Genomic DNA, 19660 nt, shown 5'->3' with positions numbered 1-19660 from the left:
GGGAAGGCAACTCTGACTCTTCATCGCTTTAGCTGGGTCCTGTCTCATAAAGCTCCACATTTGCCTCCAGCTCTAAATCCACAAAGGGAGGCAATAAACCAGTGGAACACCTGCCTTCAGAAGTTGTGGTTGCTTCATCACTCTGTTCTGACCTCGGCTTCCCCAAAAAGCAGGAGGCAGAGTCCAGGCCTGACAAAACCCCTTTTATTAAAGGAATGTGAATTCTTCTCCTTCACCTTCAGCAAAGGCCTGGCAAAGAGTCTTTCAAAGGAATATTTATGACTACAGACCTTATCTAGCTTGGAAAGCTGCCATGTAAATATTGTCCAAATGATGTGCTGTGCAAGGAAAGACTGGCCACAGAGTCTCTGAGATTCACAGACATATCTTCACACTCCTGAAATGAATCTAACGAACGAACGGTTTCCTGCAAAAGCCCACTCCCCTTTCGCTCCTCTTTTATTTCCTATGGGAGGAGCCAATCACCTTCCACCTGTGGCTTTATTCCCAAGTCAACACTGATTTCTGAGTTGTTCTTTTCTTCTGAGCGTGTGCACACTGGGAACAAGCTCCAACAGTTCCTCTGCCTCACTGCTGTCTAGCTCTGTAGGCAGCTGATCACTGCCAGACCGCCTTGACTTTAGAACAGTGATGGCGAACCTATGACACGCGTGTCAGTGCTGACACGCGTAGCCATTTGGGGTGACACGCACAGGATTTCATGCGATTCATCCTCGGCTCCTGCACGGCCGCCTAGGATGAAAGAATCTGTGCTGGAGGAACGGGGGGGACACGTGTGATCTCCCCCGCCCACACTCACTTACTGTATCGCCGCCGCCCCTTTCTGAGCGCAGGGGCTGCTGGTAAGGCGTGCGTGCCGTGCACACACACGTCATCAGCGCGGCGAGGGAGGACCCGCAGGAGAGGAGCGCAGGAACAGTGCGCGCCTCTCTCCAGTCAGGCCGGCACAGAGAGTCTACTCCTGGTTAGTTAAAGAATTTGCCCTCCCCCTCACTTATCTCAGTTCACGGCAGGGCTGTGGAGTCTGCTGCTTCCAGCTCCACGTCCTCATCAACATGCTGCTCCGGCCCGCCCCCGCTATGAATATTCATATTCTTCGCCCTCGCGTCACTAGGAATATTCATAGCAGGGGCCGGCTGGAGCGGCATGTTGATGAGGACGTGGAGCTGGAAGCAGCCAACTCCACAGCCCTGGTTTACGGCACCCCAAACAAGTTCAATAATATCAAGGGCAACATACGAAATCGACTGATGAACAAAGAAGTTACTAAGCAGGTATGTTAAATAATTTGTTTTTGGTTTATTAAATACAATTATATATTGCAATTATACATTTTTGTAGTTTAAACTATAAATTGCGCAAAATTATGTTTTTGTCAAAGTGACACACAACGCGAGTTATGCTCGATTTTTTGCCGATTTTTGACACACCACGCCAAAAAGGTTGCCCATCACTGCTTTAGAACATCATTTGTCGGCTGTGACCAAGGGGGCATTTGCCCAGGTTCGCCTGGTGCACCAGTTGCGTCCCTACCTGAACCGGGAGGCACTCGCAACAGTCACTCACGCCCTCGTGACCTCAAGACTGGACTACTGCAATGCGCTCTACATGGGGCAGCCCTTGAAGAGCATTCGGAGACTTCAACTTGTCCAGAATGCAGCTGCGTGAGCGATTGTGGGTGTACCTCGATACACCCACGTTACACCTATCCTCCGTGAGCTGCACTGGCTTCCAATCGGTCTCCGGATACGCTTCAAGGTGCTAGTTATTACTTATAAAGCCCTTCATGGTATTGGACCTGGGTACTTGAGAGACCGCCTGCTGCCAATTACCTCCCAAAGACCCATTAGATCGCACAGGGTCGGCCTCCTCCGGGTTCCATCCACCAGCCAATGCCATCTGGCTACGACCCGGGGAGGGCCTTCTCTGTTGCAGCTCCGGCCCTTTGGAATGAACTCCCCGCGGAGATTTGGACCCTCACCTCTCTCCTGGCCTTCCGAAAAGCCGTTAAAACCTGGCTGTGTCGGCAGGCCTGGGGTTGATGAGCTCCCTTCCCCTCTCGACAGGTGTGGTTGTTGGTTATTTTAATTGCCTGTCTTGTATTTGTATGTTCCCTTTTCCCGTTTGAGTTGTTCGCCGCCCTGTGTCCCTATAGGGAATAGGGCGGCATAGAAATAAAATAAAACTTCAAACCTTGACCCCCTCTCTGCCTCCAACGCTGAGCCCTCGTCCGAGCCTTCCCCAATCTCCAGGACTGGCCCATGCTCCTCCCCAACCTCTTCACTGTCCGACTCTGCTGCCAGCTCCACTGGCCGATGGCAGGCCACAACACACTGGGGCTTTTAAGAAGAGATTGGACAGCCACTTGACTGGAAAAGTATAGGGTCGTCTGCTTGTTGGATTAGAAGACCTCCAAGGTCCCTTCCAGCTCTCCCAAAGGTGTTTTTTAAAGAGGCAACTGGATTTTATTTTTCCTTTGAAGATGTTTGGCATTTCATCCAAGAAGCTCCTTCAGCTCAGATTAGATGGTGGGAAATGGTAGGATTTATACTCCTTGAAGAGAGCTGGTCATTGGCATTGTTTTAGAAAGCCATTGTGGCCACCTGGAGGTTTATCTGTGTCGCCAGGGTCAACTGAGTAGTGCAAATGGGTGTGTAGCCTTCCTGGATAGACTGTGTTATAACTGGAGACTTCCAGCTCTATTATTCTAATTCTACGGTTAATTCCCCTGTTCACTGAATCAGACCGGTCTCTCAAAAGAAATAGATGGGCACAGCTTACAAAACTATTAGTTGTACAAATGAATGCCTTTGGAAATAATTCTCAGTATAACTAGTCACTCTGCCAGAATTCACAGCCAGCCATTCTGCTTTGATTGTACTGAATGCTATAAAGTCAAACTGCTGCTAATGCACTTCTTGCAGAAGGCTTAATTTTCCTGATTCTTTTCATGGATGATGCCATTCCTGTTTCCTATTTTTGGTCCTAGCGTAGTATGTACCAGCTCTGGGAAAAAACTCAGCTCAGCTTGGTTTGCAACAGAGATCTTGTCATATCAAATTTTCAAAGGCCTCTCTAGTCTGCTTTCATGCCTACAACTTAAAAAAAACCCTCAGAAAGCTCTTGGTATTGTTGTAAATCAGATTCTTTTTTTTTCTACAAGCATATTAGATTCTACAAGCATATTAGAGTGCCTTCCTACTGTTCTCTCACTATGTCTCATCCCTAAATTCCAGAAAAGAGGTCATTTAATTGAAAATTGAAATCTCTTAGCTCTTTGCTTACCGGTATAGAATGCGAGAGAAAAGCAAGCAGCTTTATGTCAGAGCTTGTTTATGGCATCACAGAGCACCTAATAACACATGCAATTGTATGCTCTACTCCCAGTTCCCAAACTACAGAGGTTGTGCCTTTGGTTGCCCAGGCTGACAACTGAATGGTCCTAGAATCAAAGGACTAGAACAATCACTATATCGGAAAGCAGCAAACATTTAATTTTTAAACAATAGGTATGGAATGCATTTCACTTACAACAGTACCTTCATTACTGTAACCAGCTCCCCAGTTATACAAAAAGTGTTTCAAGGCAGTCCTCAACTTACCACCCAATTGAGCACAAAATTTTGGTGGATAAGCGAAGCAATTGTTAAGTGAGTTCTGCCCCATTTTAAACCTTTTTTGCCACAGCTGTTAAGTGAATCACTTAACTTAAGTTGTTAATTGAATCAGTTCAGTTATTAAGTGAGTTTGGCTTCCCTCATTGACTTTGTTTGTCAAAAGCCGGCTGGAAAAGTCACAAATAGGGATAATGTGAGCCCAGGACAGTGAAACTGTCCTAAGTACATGGCAGTTGCCAAGCATCTGAATTTTGATCATGTGATTTTAGGGATGCTGCAACAATCACAAATGTGAAAAGTGGTCATTAAATCACTTTTTAAAATGCTTCTTCAAACGTTTGCTAAAAAAATGGTTGTAAGTCAAGGATTACCTGTATTCTCAGGTTCAGGGGAAACAGACCCCTCGTACAAAAACAGGCCCATCTAGGAAAACCAATCTTTAAGGTTTTCCCATCGTCCTTCAGCCTCTTTGAGCAAGATCTGCTGCGCTGGATGAGTCCTTGAATGGGAGACTTTTTGGCTGCTGGCCTTGCTGCCTCTTCTCTACATTTGATTATAGTTATGTGTGCACTGGCGTTATGGTGTCAGAAGGCTGAAATGCTGCACTGCACAAAGCTACCAAGGAACAACTCAGGGGAGGCAAAGCACATGGGAAATTCTGGGAGTTGAAGTTCACAAGACTTAAAGTTGCCAAGGTAGGACGCCCTGATATACAAGACTGTATGTAAAACAGAATGTGAGCAAATTTTGCGTGGTTCACCTGGAAAAGAAATCACCCACTTGACTTTTGCCCCTTTTAAAAAATGGAACATAAGTTTCAGCATCCTGAGAAAAGAGTTTGCTAACTGGTGTTATTCACTGCAGGGCAAGGAAGGCATCCTGATGCATGTTAACACCTGGCCGAGTGCCTCTTTTGCTATTTGCTTGCTGTGTTACTAAACCACTAGTAAGAAATTGCTACTGTTAATTCCCTAAAGGGAACCTGCTAGGAAGCCTGAAAGGCAAATGGTTCAATGAAGTATCGCTTGGTTGTGTAATTCTTAATGACAGACAAACTTCTCAGTGATACCAAGAGTCCACCTGCCCCACCTGTCTACATCAGCATGAAACTGCTGTGGGAGGCAGAGCAGTAAACACCAATTTCAGAGGTCAGCATCAGCATAATCCATTACCCCAATGGATCCCTGGATGGGTAAGTAAACACAACAGGCTTAAGGTGATTATCCAGAGAACCTTTTCTGCATTTAGACAAACCTCTATCACAAACTCCAGCAAGGGATCCTTGGTGCTCCCAGCGCTCAGAGACCACCAAGTGCTCACTTCAATCCTGAGCTACAAATATTCTCCTTTATTACTCTCCAATCAATGTAACAGAATAGAAACTCTGCTCATTTGAATCCCAATTCAAAAGTCCTAATGTGAATGCACAATGAAGCTTGTTTAATTCTGACCTCAGCAATCAGGGTTCCTAAACTGCTGGATGGCTTGGTGTGTGCTATGCATGTCTATGTAAGACCTGTAGTTTAGTTAGCAAGTTTTGACCATACAAACCATGAATTACTGCAACATGGAAGCTCAATCAATGACATCTTTTGAGAGAACCTCTTTGTTTACGATTTCATTCCAGCTACTTGGTTCAGTTGCTCTAAAGGCTGAAAAGATATGTGATAACTTAGAAAAGCCATAAACTATAAAACAATGACACCAAGGGATCTCCCCCCCCCCATATATGAAGTTATATAGGTCCAGTAAATTACAACTTTTAATCTTTTTAACAAAAAGATTGAATAAAAACAGACTTGTTTTCTATTGCAGTGGGAGATCAATTTTTATAGAAGGAAATAAGTTATATATTATTCTTTGGTTGTATAATTAGAGTACTTCATACATTTATATGAATACCATGTTTTATCAACTTTTAGCAGGTTGATAAGTAAGGGTGTTAATCTTTATTTTCCTGATAGTTTTAATTTGTCTTTGCCATATTCCCCCCATCTGAATCTTTGTACAGTACCTTTTTATTAAAAAGATTAAAAGTTGTAACTGATTGGCCTAATAAAATTTGATAGATAAGGAATACCACATCCTCCCCCCCCCACAAAATTCATCCCCCAAATTATATTTTTTTCAATTTTACTCTGTTGTTTGTCTAGCTGCTTATCCAACAGGACAATGTATTAAAAAGATAAGTTTAGTGTCATGATCAAGGCACCAGACTAGAAATCGGGAGACCTTGAAGACAAAGACAAACCTTGGGCCAGTCACTCTCTCGGCCCAAGGAAGGAGGCAATGGCAAACTGCTGAAAAAAACCTTGTCAAAAGAAGGGTAGGGACTTATTCAGGGCATCTCTGAGAATCAGATGTAACTGAACAGAAAAAAATACAGGTAGTCCTCAACTTACAGCCACATTTCTGCTGTTAAGTGAGACATTTGTTGTGAGTTTTGCCTCATTTTATGACCTTTTTTGCTAAAGTTGTTAAATGAATCACTGAGGTTGCTAAGTTAGTAACATGGTTGTTACATGACTCTGGTTTTCCCTCTTGTCAGGAGGTTGCAAAAAGTGACAACCTGACTTGGGGTCATCAGGATGAAGCAGTTGCCAAGCAGCTGAATTTGAATCACATGACCATGGGGACGCTACAAAGATCGTGAGAAAAATGGTCATGTCACTTTTTTCAGTGCCATTGTAACTTTGAATGGTCACTAAATGAACTGTTTGAAGTCGAGGACGACCTGTATAGACAGAATCACTCTCATAATTTCTGGGAACCCCCAGAGGGCTGGTGAGGTCCTAGAAAACTGGAGAAGACAAATGTCACCCAATATACAAGAATGAGGAGCAGGAAATTACATGCCTGTCAGCTTTATGCCTTTACTGGGCAAGTTCCTTAATTAGATTATTAAATAAATTGGTTATAGCTTGTCAACCTTCTCCAATTTTATTAGTAATTTCTCCAAAATGCTACAATGAGGTCCTGAACAAAAGGAATGTTCATTTCAATGATCATATAATAAGGAATTTTTGGAGAGTGGTTTTTAAGAAATTTAATTATTCATCAGGAAAACAGTAATATTCCTTAGGACTATTAAACAGCTTGCCTCCTGAAACATAACTTCAAAAAAGCTCATGGTATTTTGCATTATGCAAGAACTGTGCATGGGAGTGGGTGGCTGGAATAGATTTAAGTTTTAATAATGAATGTTAGCAAAATTAGAATATGTAGACAAGTATACATTTTCATAAATTTTACAGATCAAAAGAAATAACAGTAAAAACCTCCCTCCCTCTCAAACTCCATAATTATGGAACCAATTTCACTTTTACTGTAAAACTGCATAACTGAGTATATTGAACCAGTGTTTACCTTTCATTGTTTTCAATAATTAAATAGATTTTTAAAAATCATTTTGTTCCTTGGCAACAATAGGATCTGTGGTAAAACCATGACTTAAATAAGATGGAGGTTTTTCTGGGCTTTGGCTGCAATCACAGCACTTGCATCACTCTTGGTAGGAGGAGAAACTGAACTGTTAAACCTAGCAAGGATCAACCAGGTGGCCTCTGGAACTGGGTAAGGGGAAGGCTGCGGCAAAACCTGCATTAGAGACTAAACAACCTAAGTAATTGGAAAACTGCAGAAGGAATTTGCATGGTTCTGAACACATCCAGCCTCAGGACTCAATCAAGTCATAGAGTACTTCTGCTGCTCAGTACCTTTAAATAATAATGGCCTTGATATTCTCAAATGCTTTATTAAAGCCAATTTAAACAGTAGGTCTACATAATATTGGGCGGTGTGGTGGCTCAGTAGTTAAGATGCTGGGTTGGTAATCTGGAAAGCCAATAGCAACGACAAGCGGAGTAAAATCTGCAGGCACTCCTTTATCTTTTTTTGCTTACAGAATATCAATACAATATAAATATTTAGAATTTATGGGCATATTTTCATTAACATCATGCATGATGAACTAGCCCTAATCCAATATTTTAAATGCAGAAGCAAATTTGTACATTATAACCATCATGGTTTACTTAAGCATTGTTTATTCAAAGGACTGGAACCTGACTAAGATCACACAACCTGCTAAAATCACACTAGGGCTGCAGGAAATTCATGAACTTACTAGCCGTTACATGGATAGCTGCTTCAAATATATCAGAACTAACAATATAGCTAACTTTAAAAAAACATTTAGTGAGAAGGCAAACAATGGAAGTATTCAGTAGTCAGGCAAACTATTTCAAATTTTTTTCTGTAAACACAACCATTGTTTATTAGCAAGGCTGATCAAGAAATTCTTGCTAATTAGCTCTGCAATCTTCCCCATTATGGACAAAGATGATAAATGATCTTCAAAAAAAGGAAATGCCAGGGGAAAACTGGCTGAGCAAGACTGACACTGTAATTCTCTTTGCTCTACTCCAAGATAAGTTCAACTGCAGGGATACAATTTTAAGACTTGTGGACTTCAATTCCCAGAATTCCCTAATCAGCCATGCTGGCTGAGGAATTCTGGGAGTTCACAAGGCTTAAAGCTGCCAGGTTTGGAGGTCCCTGCTCTACTGCATCCAACAAGGCTTATTCCCAGGCCTAAGTAGATGCAGAGCAAAACAACTTTTCTTTGGCAGAAAACCTTGAGAAGCCGGAGTTCCTATCTTGTGGCTGGTCCTTTGCCTCCATTGTGTTCCCCACAAGAAAGACCCACAACAAACCCTGCCTTAACGGAGGCTTCTTTTCAGTGGTCACTCAGTCCAGGATAGCCTTCATCCCACTCATCCTCTTCCCTGCCAGTTCTCCCCTTTGGTCAGCTGCTTTCCTTGGGAACAGAGCAAGCTTATCGGAGTCTCATCGACAGGACATTTTTCTTGTGACTAAGCTCAGGATTGCTGAAGTCACTTTGCTGGGATACATTAAAATCAACAATTCTTCACTAAACTTCACAAATATACATTAATCCAAGTTACATGAAAAAGATATACTAATATCTACATGAAATGAACAGAACATGCTTTTGTGTTTGAGGCCGAAGTTAATAACCTTGGACTGTCACTTGCCACAAAAACTGATCCAATCCCTCCCCCACTTCAAAATCAAAGGGCGCATCATAAGTTACAGAAGGAAAAGTAAGTTCCCTTTTGATGGAGCTAAGTGGAAAGGGAAAAAGCCCAAAAGCTGAAATCAAATGTGATTATGTAGCTCTCAACTGCCAGAAGAACACCTAATAAAAGCAAGGTCCCCTCTTCCAGGTAAGATTCAGACTGCCCTCATCTGTGCTACACACACATACACACAAACAGCTAACAAAAAGAAAGGAACACATACGTGGTCTGATTCTAGCATCAACCGACTGCCAAACCCTACCACTCAAAGACTCTGCTAGAATCAAATTCAAAGCTAGAAATGTTCAGGTTCGTTTCCATTTCCTCCTGCCCTGCGAAGCTTTAGACAAGTCAGAGTCAGTCAATTCAGAACTTGTATGGTGGCATCTCATCTTGAAAGAGGAAGATCATGAAAAATAGGCATGACAAGACAGTGAAGTGCAATGGAATAATCCAACCAGAAACAGAAGCTTAACACAGTTTTTTCTTCATGGATTATTTGAAGGGATGGGATAAAAAGCATAGCTGGAAAACAATGCATTTGCCCAGAGTGAAAATCTGTCATTACATTATCAGGTATGAATCTTGAAAAACAATGCCCAACAAGCCAAATCTAGCCTTGGTCAAATTACAAACAGAACTGTCAGATCACACACAAAATGGGGAAGGAAAACAAGAGTCAAGTAGCTGACACCACGCCAAATCTGATAACTTGGCATCTGAAGTGTTTTACAGCTTTAAATAAAACACTCCACTGACCGGCTCTTCATCTTGGTACCCAAATGCACAGGGATAGCTAACTTGAATATCCAGACATTCCAATCTTTAAATTTGTAAGAAACAGCTGCTGTAAGTGATGAAGATGAAAAGGTTTTGTTTCCTTTTCTTTGCATTTTCTCCTAATGGAAAAGAGTTTCCCACAAAACTTTCTGTAAAGATTGCATTTATATCCAAACTTTCATGCAAGGTGTTCAAACTTGTAGGCAGGGCCCCTTTTAATCTTATTAATTGTATTAAACTAGAAAGCTTACACTAAGAGCATGATTAGCACAAGGTCACCCAATAAATGTTTTCACGAGGGGGAATTCAGCAAGCCCAACAGCTGAGCACCCAGCAATTTTTTATTAAATGTGCAGAGCAAAGGGGCAATTTTATCTGGGAAAGCAAGATGGAAGAAAGAAACATCTTGCCAATCTCAGTACTTCTCCCCAGTGACTTCTGGTTCTGAGTTAGACCGGTCTATACTTTTTATTAAAAAAAGAAAGAGAGAAAAAGGGGTTGAACCTGTTGAGCTTTCTAACTCCAAATCCTAATTACATACCATTTGCACATATAGAGAAACCTTGTTTTATTAAACCTCCACTCTTACTAAATTAATTTACTTAGATCCCAGTGTGTACAATCCATTTTTAAATCACAGATAAAAGCAAAGCAAAGGGTCCCAGTAAGTTAAGATTTGCTTTCACTCTCTAAACTTGTTTCAATCAAAACCAAATGTATTATAGGAGTTTGGCAGATTACCACACTGCACAAAAATCAACAGAAATTGTTCCAAGAGCCAAGATGTCTATGTCTGTTCAGGATTAAGTCTGCTGAAGTTAACTGAGCCTGTGTGCAGGTAGCTGAAGGGAAAAACTGCAGCTTTTAAGTAACAACAAATGTGCGGCTGTTAGTGGAAAATCTGGCTCAGCATTTCTCACCTGTGGCAATTTCCCAAGACAGCATGGGGAATTCTGGGAATTGAAGTCCATACATCTTCAAGTTGCCAGTCTTAAGAAAGACTGATCCAGGCCATTGATAAATGAGAGCTCCTGATTCCACTGCTACCAACTATGAGGGACGCCAGCATCCAGCAACCTTTTAGTCTCCTTTCTCACATACCTGGTTACACAAATGGTGCCATCTTCTTAGCTTTCTACAAAGAGTTTCTATATTCTGAAGAATCTCGGTCACATCCTCCATGCCTTTACCATCAGCTTCTTTCTATCATTAACCTCTGTGTTGCTACACAACTTTCTGCCAAGGAATTACAGCATATTTCTGAAATTCTGGTTTATTAGTATTTAGACTTCTATACCACTTCACAGTGCTTTTACAGCACTCTCTAAGCGGGCTACAGAGTCAGCCTCTTGTGCCCCCAACAATCTGGGTCCTCATTTTGCCCACCTTGGAAGGACGGAAGGCTGAGTCAACTTTGAGCCTGGTGAGATTTGAACTGCCAAACTGCAGTCAGTCAGTAGAAGTAGCCTGCAGTACTGCAGCTTCTTTATTATCCTTTCTCACTAGCTAAACGCTGCAATAATACATTTGAGATTTTTTTCACAAAAAGATGTTATATACAGTTATATTTTATAAACACCTATATTGTCATTTTGCAGTTCTTTTTTTAAGTCAACATTTAATTTTTAGTTTACATTCTTAGGATTCACAATTAACAAAATGATCTTTAAAGAGAGAAAAAAATGAGGTGGGGGAAGGGGAATGTCCCCATATTCTTGTATAAAAATAACCAAATACAACTAACAATAAAATATTTTTTTCAAGTTATAGGAGTGCTTATCTCACTTCTGGATAATGGATGCAGTTAAAATATTAATAAAACAAAAAATGGAATGATACAAATATAACAAAGAGAAAAGCAAAAAAGGATGGAAAAAAACCAACCATAATCCAGTTTTGTAGTCATACTGCTCAGACTTCCTGCTGCAGGAGATACTTACCATCCGCTTGTTCAGTGACTGTCCATACTTGTGACGAGTGGTATTTTACGACCGGTCCCCAAAGTTCTAGCCTTCACAGGTCAATCTTGGTCATGTGATCATGATTTGGGTGCTGGGCAACTGGCTCTCACAATGGCAGCAGTGCCCCACAGTCACAAGGCTGCCGTTTGCAGCTTTCCCAGCTGGCTCCCCACAAGCAAAACCAATGGGGTGGCCAGGAGTCCATCTGATGAACCCCCCCAGGCTCCCTCTTCTCATGCTGCCCTGTGGGCACCCGTCCCCCAGCCCTGCTGTGCTCTGGTGCCTGGCCTGCCTCAAGCCTCCCTCACAGAAACTCCCCCCCCCTTCCCTGTGGCTTTATGGTGCTTCCTGCTTAACGACTGACCCATGTGCCTTGGGGTTATGACAACAATTGAGGCTGCCAAGGTGCCTAAGAGCCTAAGAGCCAAGGTGGCGCAGTGGTTAAATGCAGCACTGCAGGCTACTGCTAGATCAGCAGTTCAGCGGTTCAAATCTCACCGGCTCAGGGTTGACTCAGCCTTCCATCCTTCCGAGGTGGGTAAAATGAGGACCCAGATTGTTGGGGGCAATATGCTGACTCTCTGTGAACCGCTTAGAGAGGGCTGAAAGCCCTATGAAGCGGTATATAAGTCTACTGCTATTGCTATTGCTATTGCCGGGATTGTTGTCACCCAGCAATGTGGTCATGTGACACCACGCTTTAGGGCCACACTGTTTTGCAAGGGCAATCCTGGTCCCAATTGTGTCATAACCCAAGGACTTCCTGTTCTCCCGACCTTCTGCCTCAGGGAATAGCCAGGTTTTAAGGGCTTTCTGAAAGACCAGTGGGGTTAGGACTACTTTAGTCTTATGTGGTGAGGGAGCAAAGGGCAAAGGCAGCAAGACAACCAGGCCTGCTTCCTGGACCCTCCTAGATAACCTTTTAAAATAATAGATGGGACTTGGACCTGCCTTTTCTGCTGGACATGGTGTGGCAGGTAAAGATCACTGGAGAGAGATGGGCCTATGAAGGACAACTAGCATTTTGAATTGTACCTGCAAGCCTACTGGAAGCTAGTGCAGCTTACGGAGCAGGGTGAAACACAGTGTTCCAAGGCACACCCATAATTGCTTGTTCTGGGCCAAGTTCTTCAGAGACGGCCCACAGTAATCCACCTGGGTGTAACCCACACAGTGGCTGAACTCACAGCCCTAGAATATTCTCCCAACTCCTTGGGAGTATCAGAATGAACCTCAGATAACACTGTGAGACTGGGCTTTAGTCAACTCCATAAAGCCTACTCCAAAGCCAGAGTCCATCCTGGCGGTGGTGGTGGTGGTGCAGTGGTTAGAATGCAATATTGCAGGAAAACTCACTGCTCGCTCCAGGAGTTCGATCCTGACCGGCTCAAGGCAGACTCGGCTTTCCCTCCTTCTCAGGTCAGTAAAATGAAGAGCCAGCTTGTGCAAGATGCTGACTCTGTAAACAGCTTAGAGAGGGCTGTAAAGCACCATGAAACAGTATATAAGTCTAAGTGCTATCCTGGAGCAAATCCAAGCAACTTTCTTCAATAGATACATAACGCATTCCCAATGGCCCTACAAATGAGCCTCTGGCTCCCCTTCCCAAGGAGAATCCAGGTGAATTGGAAGAGGGCTGCTGGAAACCTATCGGCAGATGCAATAAAGATGGAAAAGCGGCAACAGATATCACCGCCAGCGGATCGACCATCTCTTAACCTATTTCATCTGCTATCAAATAAACCCCACCTCCCTGTGAGAGGCAGCATCTCTGGAAAACCTGAAGGCAACCAGGAAGTGATCTGACCCTAACAGGGAGGGATAACAGTCTCCCCAACTCCAGATCATATGTCGCCACTGACAGGAAGACCAACTTCAGACTTGCACCCTCATTGTGTGTGTTGCCCTCAAAGTCCTTGGCCCAGTCCATGGGTGGCCATAACACCTGGGCCACTTCCAACTCTACCAGAGAAGGCAGACTGAAGTCACCCAGACCATAATCCTGGGGAACTCCACCGCCACCCTGGAGTTGAGGAGCTCAGGTAGGGCAGATGCTATGCAGAAAGGAAGTAGTTATAGCAGCAAAAATCCCAACTGAACTCTTCAGCCCAATTTCACATCCAGCTATTAATAGGGCAGCATCTCTGAACACCTCTCCAATGTCCTTATACAAACAAAAACTATTGACTCCAACTATATACTCATGCCATGTTGGGGAGAAAAAACCCTGGTTAATAACTAAAACAAATTAGATAACAATACTCACAAGTTCAAAAATCGGAATAGAGACAATTACAAATCAAATGTTCTGTGGAATAAATTATTTTTACAATTTTCTTCTACGGTATTAACTAAACCTTGGAAGGAAACTATTCCAAAGAGAAGCAGCTGCTATAGAGAAATACCACCTCCACCCCCAGCAGCTCATATAGGAGACCTTGAGCGTCTCAGAACAGGTTGTTCTGTCTGCAGTAAGTGAAGCTGAAAACAGCACTTTATTGATCAAATAAATGTATGTATACCAGCAATAAATGAATCTTAAATAACAATCAAAACAATAAAATATAAATAAGATAATGGGAGAATGCACCATCTTATGGGCTCCTGGTTCCCAAGGGATTCCCAAGGCTGCTGAAAAAAATACGTTTTGAAGGATTTCCTGAAGAACAAGAGAGTCAAAGCTAATTCACTTCAGAAGGAAATGATGTTCCTTGGGTAGGGTGCTACAGCAGAAAAGGATTTTATCCTGGGCCATCCCATCAAATGTATTCTTTTTAGCAAGTGGGACCTGTAACATGCCATTCCTTCCACAACTGATATGCTTAACCATAGAGAGGTAGTCCTTCAAATAACCTGTCCTCAAGGCAAGCAGGCAGGGATTTAAAGGTAAAAAAAAAGAACACCATTGTAATGGAATGTGTGCCTGATCTTGGAGAAACAGGAAAGATGCTGCCTAGGAAACAATCTGAGAAGAGAGAGGTAGGAGCCCCCGGTCAAAGGATCCACCCTAAGGGATCAGCTGGTTAAAAATGCAGGTGAGAAGTTCAGGCTTGCAAGATTGTGTTAATGTAGTTTTACAATAAAGTAGAATTCCTTCATCTAACCTTGTTTCTCTCTGGAAAGACTGACGCCATGAATTGGACCAATCTGTAAGCAAACTGGTGACCAATGTAGATTGCGCAACAGAGGCACAAACATGCCCTTGTCCTAAAGGGACACATAACTGCCCCAGCTATCATATTTGCACATGTTAAAGATTCCATTCGGTCAGATCCATTACTAGGCTTCCTCCATTAGAACACCAGCCATTTTTTCTGTTGATTTCCCCCCTTCTGTTGAGGTAAATTGTTGGTGATTTTCGTCTCAGGTACTCTCGGTCAGTACCGGTTCATTTCAATAAAACTGCATTTATACCCAGTTTGTTCATGGACAAATGAAGTGGACTTGGGATGTAGTTCACTGAAGAACTTCCAGGACCTTGTTCAGGAGCAATTGCATGGTCTCCGGCTGCCTCTGATTTCCAAAGTTTGACCAAGAACCCGATGGGACTGTCTACCAGATTGCTGGGAAAATCCACAAAGCCCCATCAGAGTTCATCCTTCCACGAAGTGTCTGGTGTGGATCAATGTAATCAGCCAAATGTCTGGAAGCAGAAAGCCTCACTGGGACTAGGAAGTGACCCGTCTAAAGCAAAAGATCAATAGCAACGCCCTTTGTCTTGAGATCACAAGCCAGTTACAACAAGGTAAAACAAGTCAAGCCAGAGATTATATGGGGAAAAGCAAATGAAGATCAAGAATGCCCAGTCCTCCATAGATCCTGAAATCTGTATTGGAAGGATGGTAAATATCTGTCCAACAATGAAAACCAGATGGTCACAATGGGATCTTCTAGATAGCAAAATGGGCAGTTCATAATTAGAGTCCCCAACATGTTCTCCTATGCCCTCTAAAATAGAGTCCTGGGTCAAAGCCAACTTATTCCTGAGAATGATCCCACCCATCCCCTTCTCACACACAGAGGCCTTAAGAGTTGTAGCTGCTAAAAGACCCAAAAGACAGAAAAGAGCATTTATCCTGTCTACACCACATAATAAATCTTTGGTTCTACATACCAGGCCCACTTCACTTATCCATGACCAAATTGTGTGTACTCTATTAGGTACATTATCTGGTACTGACCAAGAGTACCACAAGACTAAAGTCACCAGCGGTCCAACTTCCTAGATCCAAGCATGGGGTTGAAGAGCAGGAGGGGGTCAGCAAAACATCCCTCGTGACATTCCTGTAAAATGGGAAGTCCAGTGGTCCCTTTCCCCACCATTTACAGTCCAGATTTGCTCTTTCATCTTCTGTGGTAACAACAAAGATATTACCAGTTTCCAAGGACCCCTTGCAGGACCTCTGGAAGCTCTGAAACAGGTTCTGCAAAGTTCTCCTGCAATCTGCCCTCATTCATTTGATTCAAAAATTTTATGAACCCTGCATCTTCCACACCCTCTTAGCAACAAAGTAATTACAGATGGTATGGAGAGATACTGTTGGACACATCATTGTCAATTTATTTCAAGTAGCTTAATTTGAGAAGAAACAATGGGATCTCTTGATCTTGTCAGCACAATAACTAAGTAGAAATAAGCTTCACTTAAAACTAAATTATTCAGGTCATTCTAAGCTATTCCAAGCTCACCAAATTTAGCACATTGAGAGTTGGTTTTGAAGATTCTTTTCTCCTAATGGGTGGGAGGGCAAGGGAGAATGGTTAGTTAAACTGAAACTGATAAAAACCCCTCCCTAATTTTTCATTTAAAGCTGAAATACATTTTTGTAAATCTTCTTTTAATCCCGAATATGCTTACTTACAAATTCATAAGAATATATAAAGATATTTAAGTGCATGCTATTTTCCTGGCCAAGATATGTTAATACAAATGAATGCAGAGTGATACCTCCTACTAACTGCTTTTAATAAATTAAACCTAAAACAGAAGCGTTTTATGACAGCAGGCAAAGGTTCCCTAACCCTACCTTAATTACATAAGGCTGTAATAATCAAAGGTTACTTTGTTAAGTTATATACATTTCACTGTTCCCTACATTCATTCAAGATTTCCACCTCTTTTGCTCAAATGGAATACTGTATCTGTAGCATTTGTATGTTTTCAACATTTACTCAATTTAAATTTCATTTTATATTCAAACTCTCAAGGTAGGTTCTCTGTTTAGACAATATGACTTGTAAAATCGAAAAGCAACTGGCAGCAGGCAGGCAGTAAAATTAGCCTTTACACTAATTGGAAAGTGACCGAGAGATTGAACTCTAGAGCAGGATGTCCCTGCCTCAAATTCCTCCTCCATCACTTTTCGTCAGCAAACAATTTAAATAGTTGTGAGATAAAATATGATACAAAATATGAAAGTAAATAGGAAAGGGGGGGGGAGGTGGGGGGAAGATAAGTAAGGAAGGGTTGGCAAAAAGAAAAAAGTTGATTTCCGACTTTCTCTGTTGCAGTAAAGCATTAACATAAAACCACATAATAATAATCTTGCCGCTCTCCTCCACCCCTTTTCAACAGGGATATCAATAATAGCTCTTTATCTGTAGTAAGGTACTATAGCTACAGGTACTTTTTGATTTACCGCCACAATTGAGCTGAAAATTTTTCTTACTAAGTGAGGAAGTTGTTAAGTGAATTTTGCCCCATTATATGACCTTTCTTGCCATCTGCTTGTCTTTAGTCTTTAATATATGGTGGACAAATTTTGGGTCCCTTCCTTGAAACCTATTGGGACCTGGAAGATGTGCCTTTTCTGTAGAGGTACCTGTCCTTTGGAACGATTTTCCACATCTTCCTTTCCTGCTCTGTTGCTTTTATCTTGGTTTGTTTCCTCTTGTAAGCAACCCAGAGTCCCATTGTTTGAGTTAGGGAGCCATATAAATTCTTTACATGTTATCTTCAATTTGGCTGAGAAAGAAAGGCTTATCTGAAAGCAATTAGTGCAGTGGAAAGTCGATTATTTTCAACAAGTGATTTACATGCAATTTATTCAGTAGCGCTACAGAAAGAGATTGCCATTATTTTGCTTATTTGTCAAGTTTAAAATGCTGCTTAGCTCTCTAAATTCTTTCTTTAGGTTTCCAATCTAGCCTAACAGCATGGTTTCGTGATTATCTCCCATGCAAGTACTAATCAGGTCTGATTCTTTCAAACTAAGCCAGGTGCTCTCTGTTATTGGCACATTGTGTGTGTCTGTCTGCTTGTGCCTTCCTTCAATACAGACTCAACACTTGGCAACTATTTGAAGAAGTCCTCCTAGTTTTCTTTGCAACATTTTTGGAAGTGGCTTGCCTGGTGTCTCCTTTCTAACCCAAAAACAAGAGGGACTACCCCAAAGCCATCCAGCTGACTTTGTGCCTAATGCAGAATTAGAACTGAGTCTCCAGGTTTCTACAGTGGGGGCTTTTACCACTACACCAATCTGGCTCTCTCCATTTAAACCAGGTCAACTCAAAGCATCAGACTCCACACACTTCCCACTGCCTCTGATTTAGATTTGTGTATTTAACAACCTCTCTACTCAGCAGCCTGAAATACTGGACGGAGGTAATGCACAAGATTCTGTAGTGCTACAGGAAACCGAAGATGGAAATAAGACTACCCAGCTCAAGTGTTTTCTGAAATAAAAATGAAATAGTTGACAATAACAGGTTTCTGTGGGTTCAAAGTCCTGTTTGGCAGATGCCTCTGATGGAATGACTGCAACTAATTGTAGAATGCATTTGTTAATTGCCCCACTGTCAATACACAGCCCTCATTACCTCTAAATTGTTGGTTGCAATGTTGAGTTCCTGCACCCGGCTTCGAAAAACCACCACCGGCTCATAATGCAGCCCAAGATGTCCTTATTAGGTCAACTTCATGTAATGTCTTTCATTTAAGAGACTACGTGCATTTAAAGTCTTAAAAGACCTTGGACACAATTTAGCCAAGCCATTGCTTTCCCTTATGACTTTTGCCCCTGAGAGCACAAGGACCCAGAAAGGACCTTTTCTGCCAGAATCATCACCGTCTTGTCACACAATTGGAAGGTAAACTGGTAGGCAGGATAACTTCTACGGGAGGTTCCCCCACTGCTCGCTCTCCCTTCCAACCGGTCCGGAGGACACACCGACCCAACTCTCCGACCCCCCTTCAGCTTGGCCTGTTCAAAGCCCAGCTAGGAATTCCCTCACGGAGCCCGTGTTCCCCAGCCCAGGAGGGGGGCGGGGTCGTCCCTCGCAGCCTCGGCGCCCTCACCTGCCCACCGTCTGGTTGGCCAGCTGCTTCATGCGGTTGAATTGCTTCTTCATGGTGGCGGCGGCGGCGTCGCTTTCCCGCTATTTCCGCGCCTCCCGCGCGCGACACCCGGCCCGCCTCGCCAGCGGAGCCCGCAGCAGCAGACCCGGCTTCCACCTCACTGCCCCACCGGAAGGCGCCGCGACTTCCGGCTACCGGTGCGTCACCGCCCGCCTTGCCTCCCTGCTCCGGAGCACAGGGCGGCGGCCGGAAATGCCGTCAGAGCCATAGAGAGCCAGAGGGTAGGATGGCCGCGTCCGGTGCTTTTGGAGTCTAGAGCTAGGAAAGGGGAGAGGAGTGTGCAGGGCAGATCATTCCTCCCACGTCCCGGGGGCGCTTTCTCCTTGGGTAGGGGAATTGCGCTGCTGCTCTGATGGACGGGACGCCCGCCCAGCAGATCGAAGCGGCGGACGGCTCTGGTCTGCTTGAGCGGCACATACTCCTCCAACCGTTTCTGAGCGAGGGTCCTAACTCTTCAGGCATCGCACACAAGGGCAGCTTCCTGGGGGTGGAGGGGGAGCGGGTCACGTGGAGAAAGTTATCCCCTCTCCTGCCTCTTCTCCCCGAGCCACATTATTAGCCCGTTAACCCAGGGCTCCCCAAACTTGGCAACTTTAAGACTTGTGGGCTTCAACTCCCAGAATTCTCCAACTAGTTATGCTGGCTGGAGAATTCTGGGAATTGAAGTCCACAAGTCTTAAAGTTGCCAAGTTTGAAGACCTCGGAGTTAACCAATCTTCCCAAAAATTGGGATGCGAGGGGAAACAGACTGGGTTTGCAAAGGCAAGTTGCGCGGGATCTTTTCAGTTAAGCAAGTTTATTTAGCAAACCATAGCAGCCCAT

General features: G+C 43.3%; 1 protein-coding gene across 5 annotated transcripts in view; it reads right to left on the bottom strand.

The window, feature by feature from the left end:
- Positions 1 to 18955, bottom strand: part of ARHGAP17 (Rho GTPase activating protein 17) — a 96423-nt gene extending 77468 nt beyond the window's left edge. For 4 of the 5 annotated variants that reach the window (XM_087729076.1, XM_087729080.1, XM_087729077.1 and 1 more), the window contains exon 1: positions 18779 to 18955. In XM_087729076.1, the coding sequence (XP_087585202.1) occupies positions 18779 to 18831 (53 nt within the window). In that variant the 5' untranslated portion in view covers positions 18832 to 18955. The remainder of the gene's footprint in view (positions 1 to 18778) is intronic. The other variant, XM_087729079.1, reaches the window with a different exon arrangement.
- Positions 18956 to 19660: the final 705 nt, after the last annotated feature.

This window comes from Thamnophis sirtalis, unplaced genomic scaffold, assembly GCF_051295495.1.
Source record: "Thamnophis sirtalis isolate CommonGarterSnake01/CBP01778 unplaced genomic scaffold, rThaSir2_p1.2 scaffold_14, whole genome shotgun sequence".
Taxonomy (NCBI): Eukaryota; Metazoa; Chordata; class Lepidosauria; order Squamata; family Natricidae; genus Thamnophis; species Thamnophis sirtalis.
Note: the sequence above shows the minus strand (reverse complement) of the source record. Positions and strands in the feature narration are given on the sequence as shown.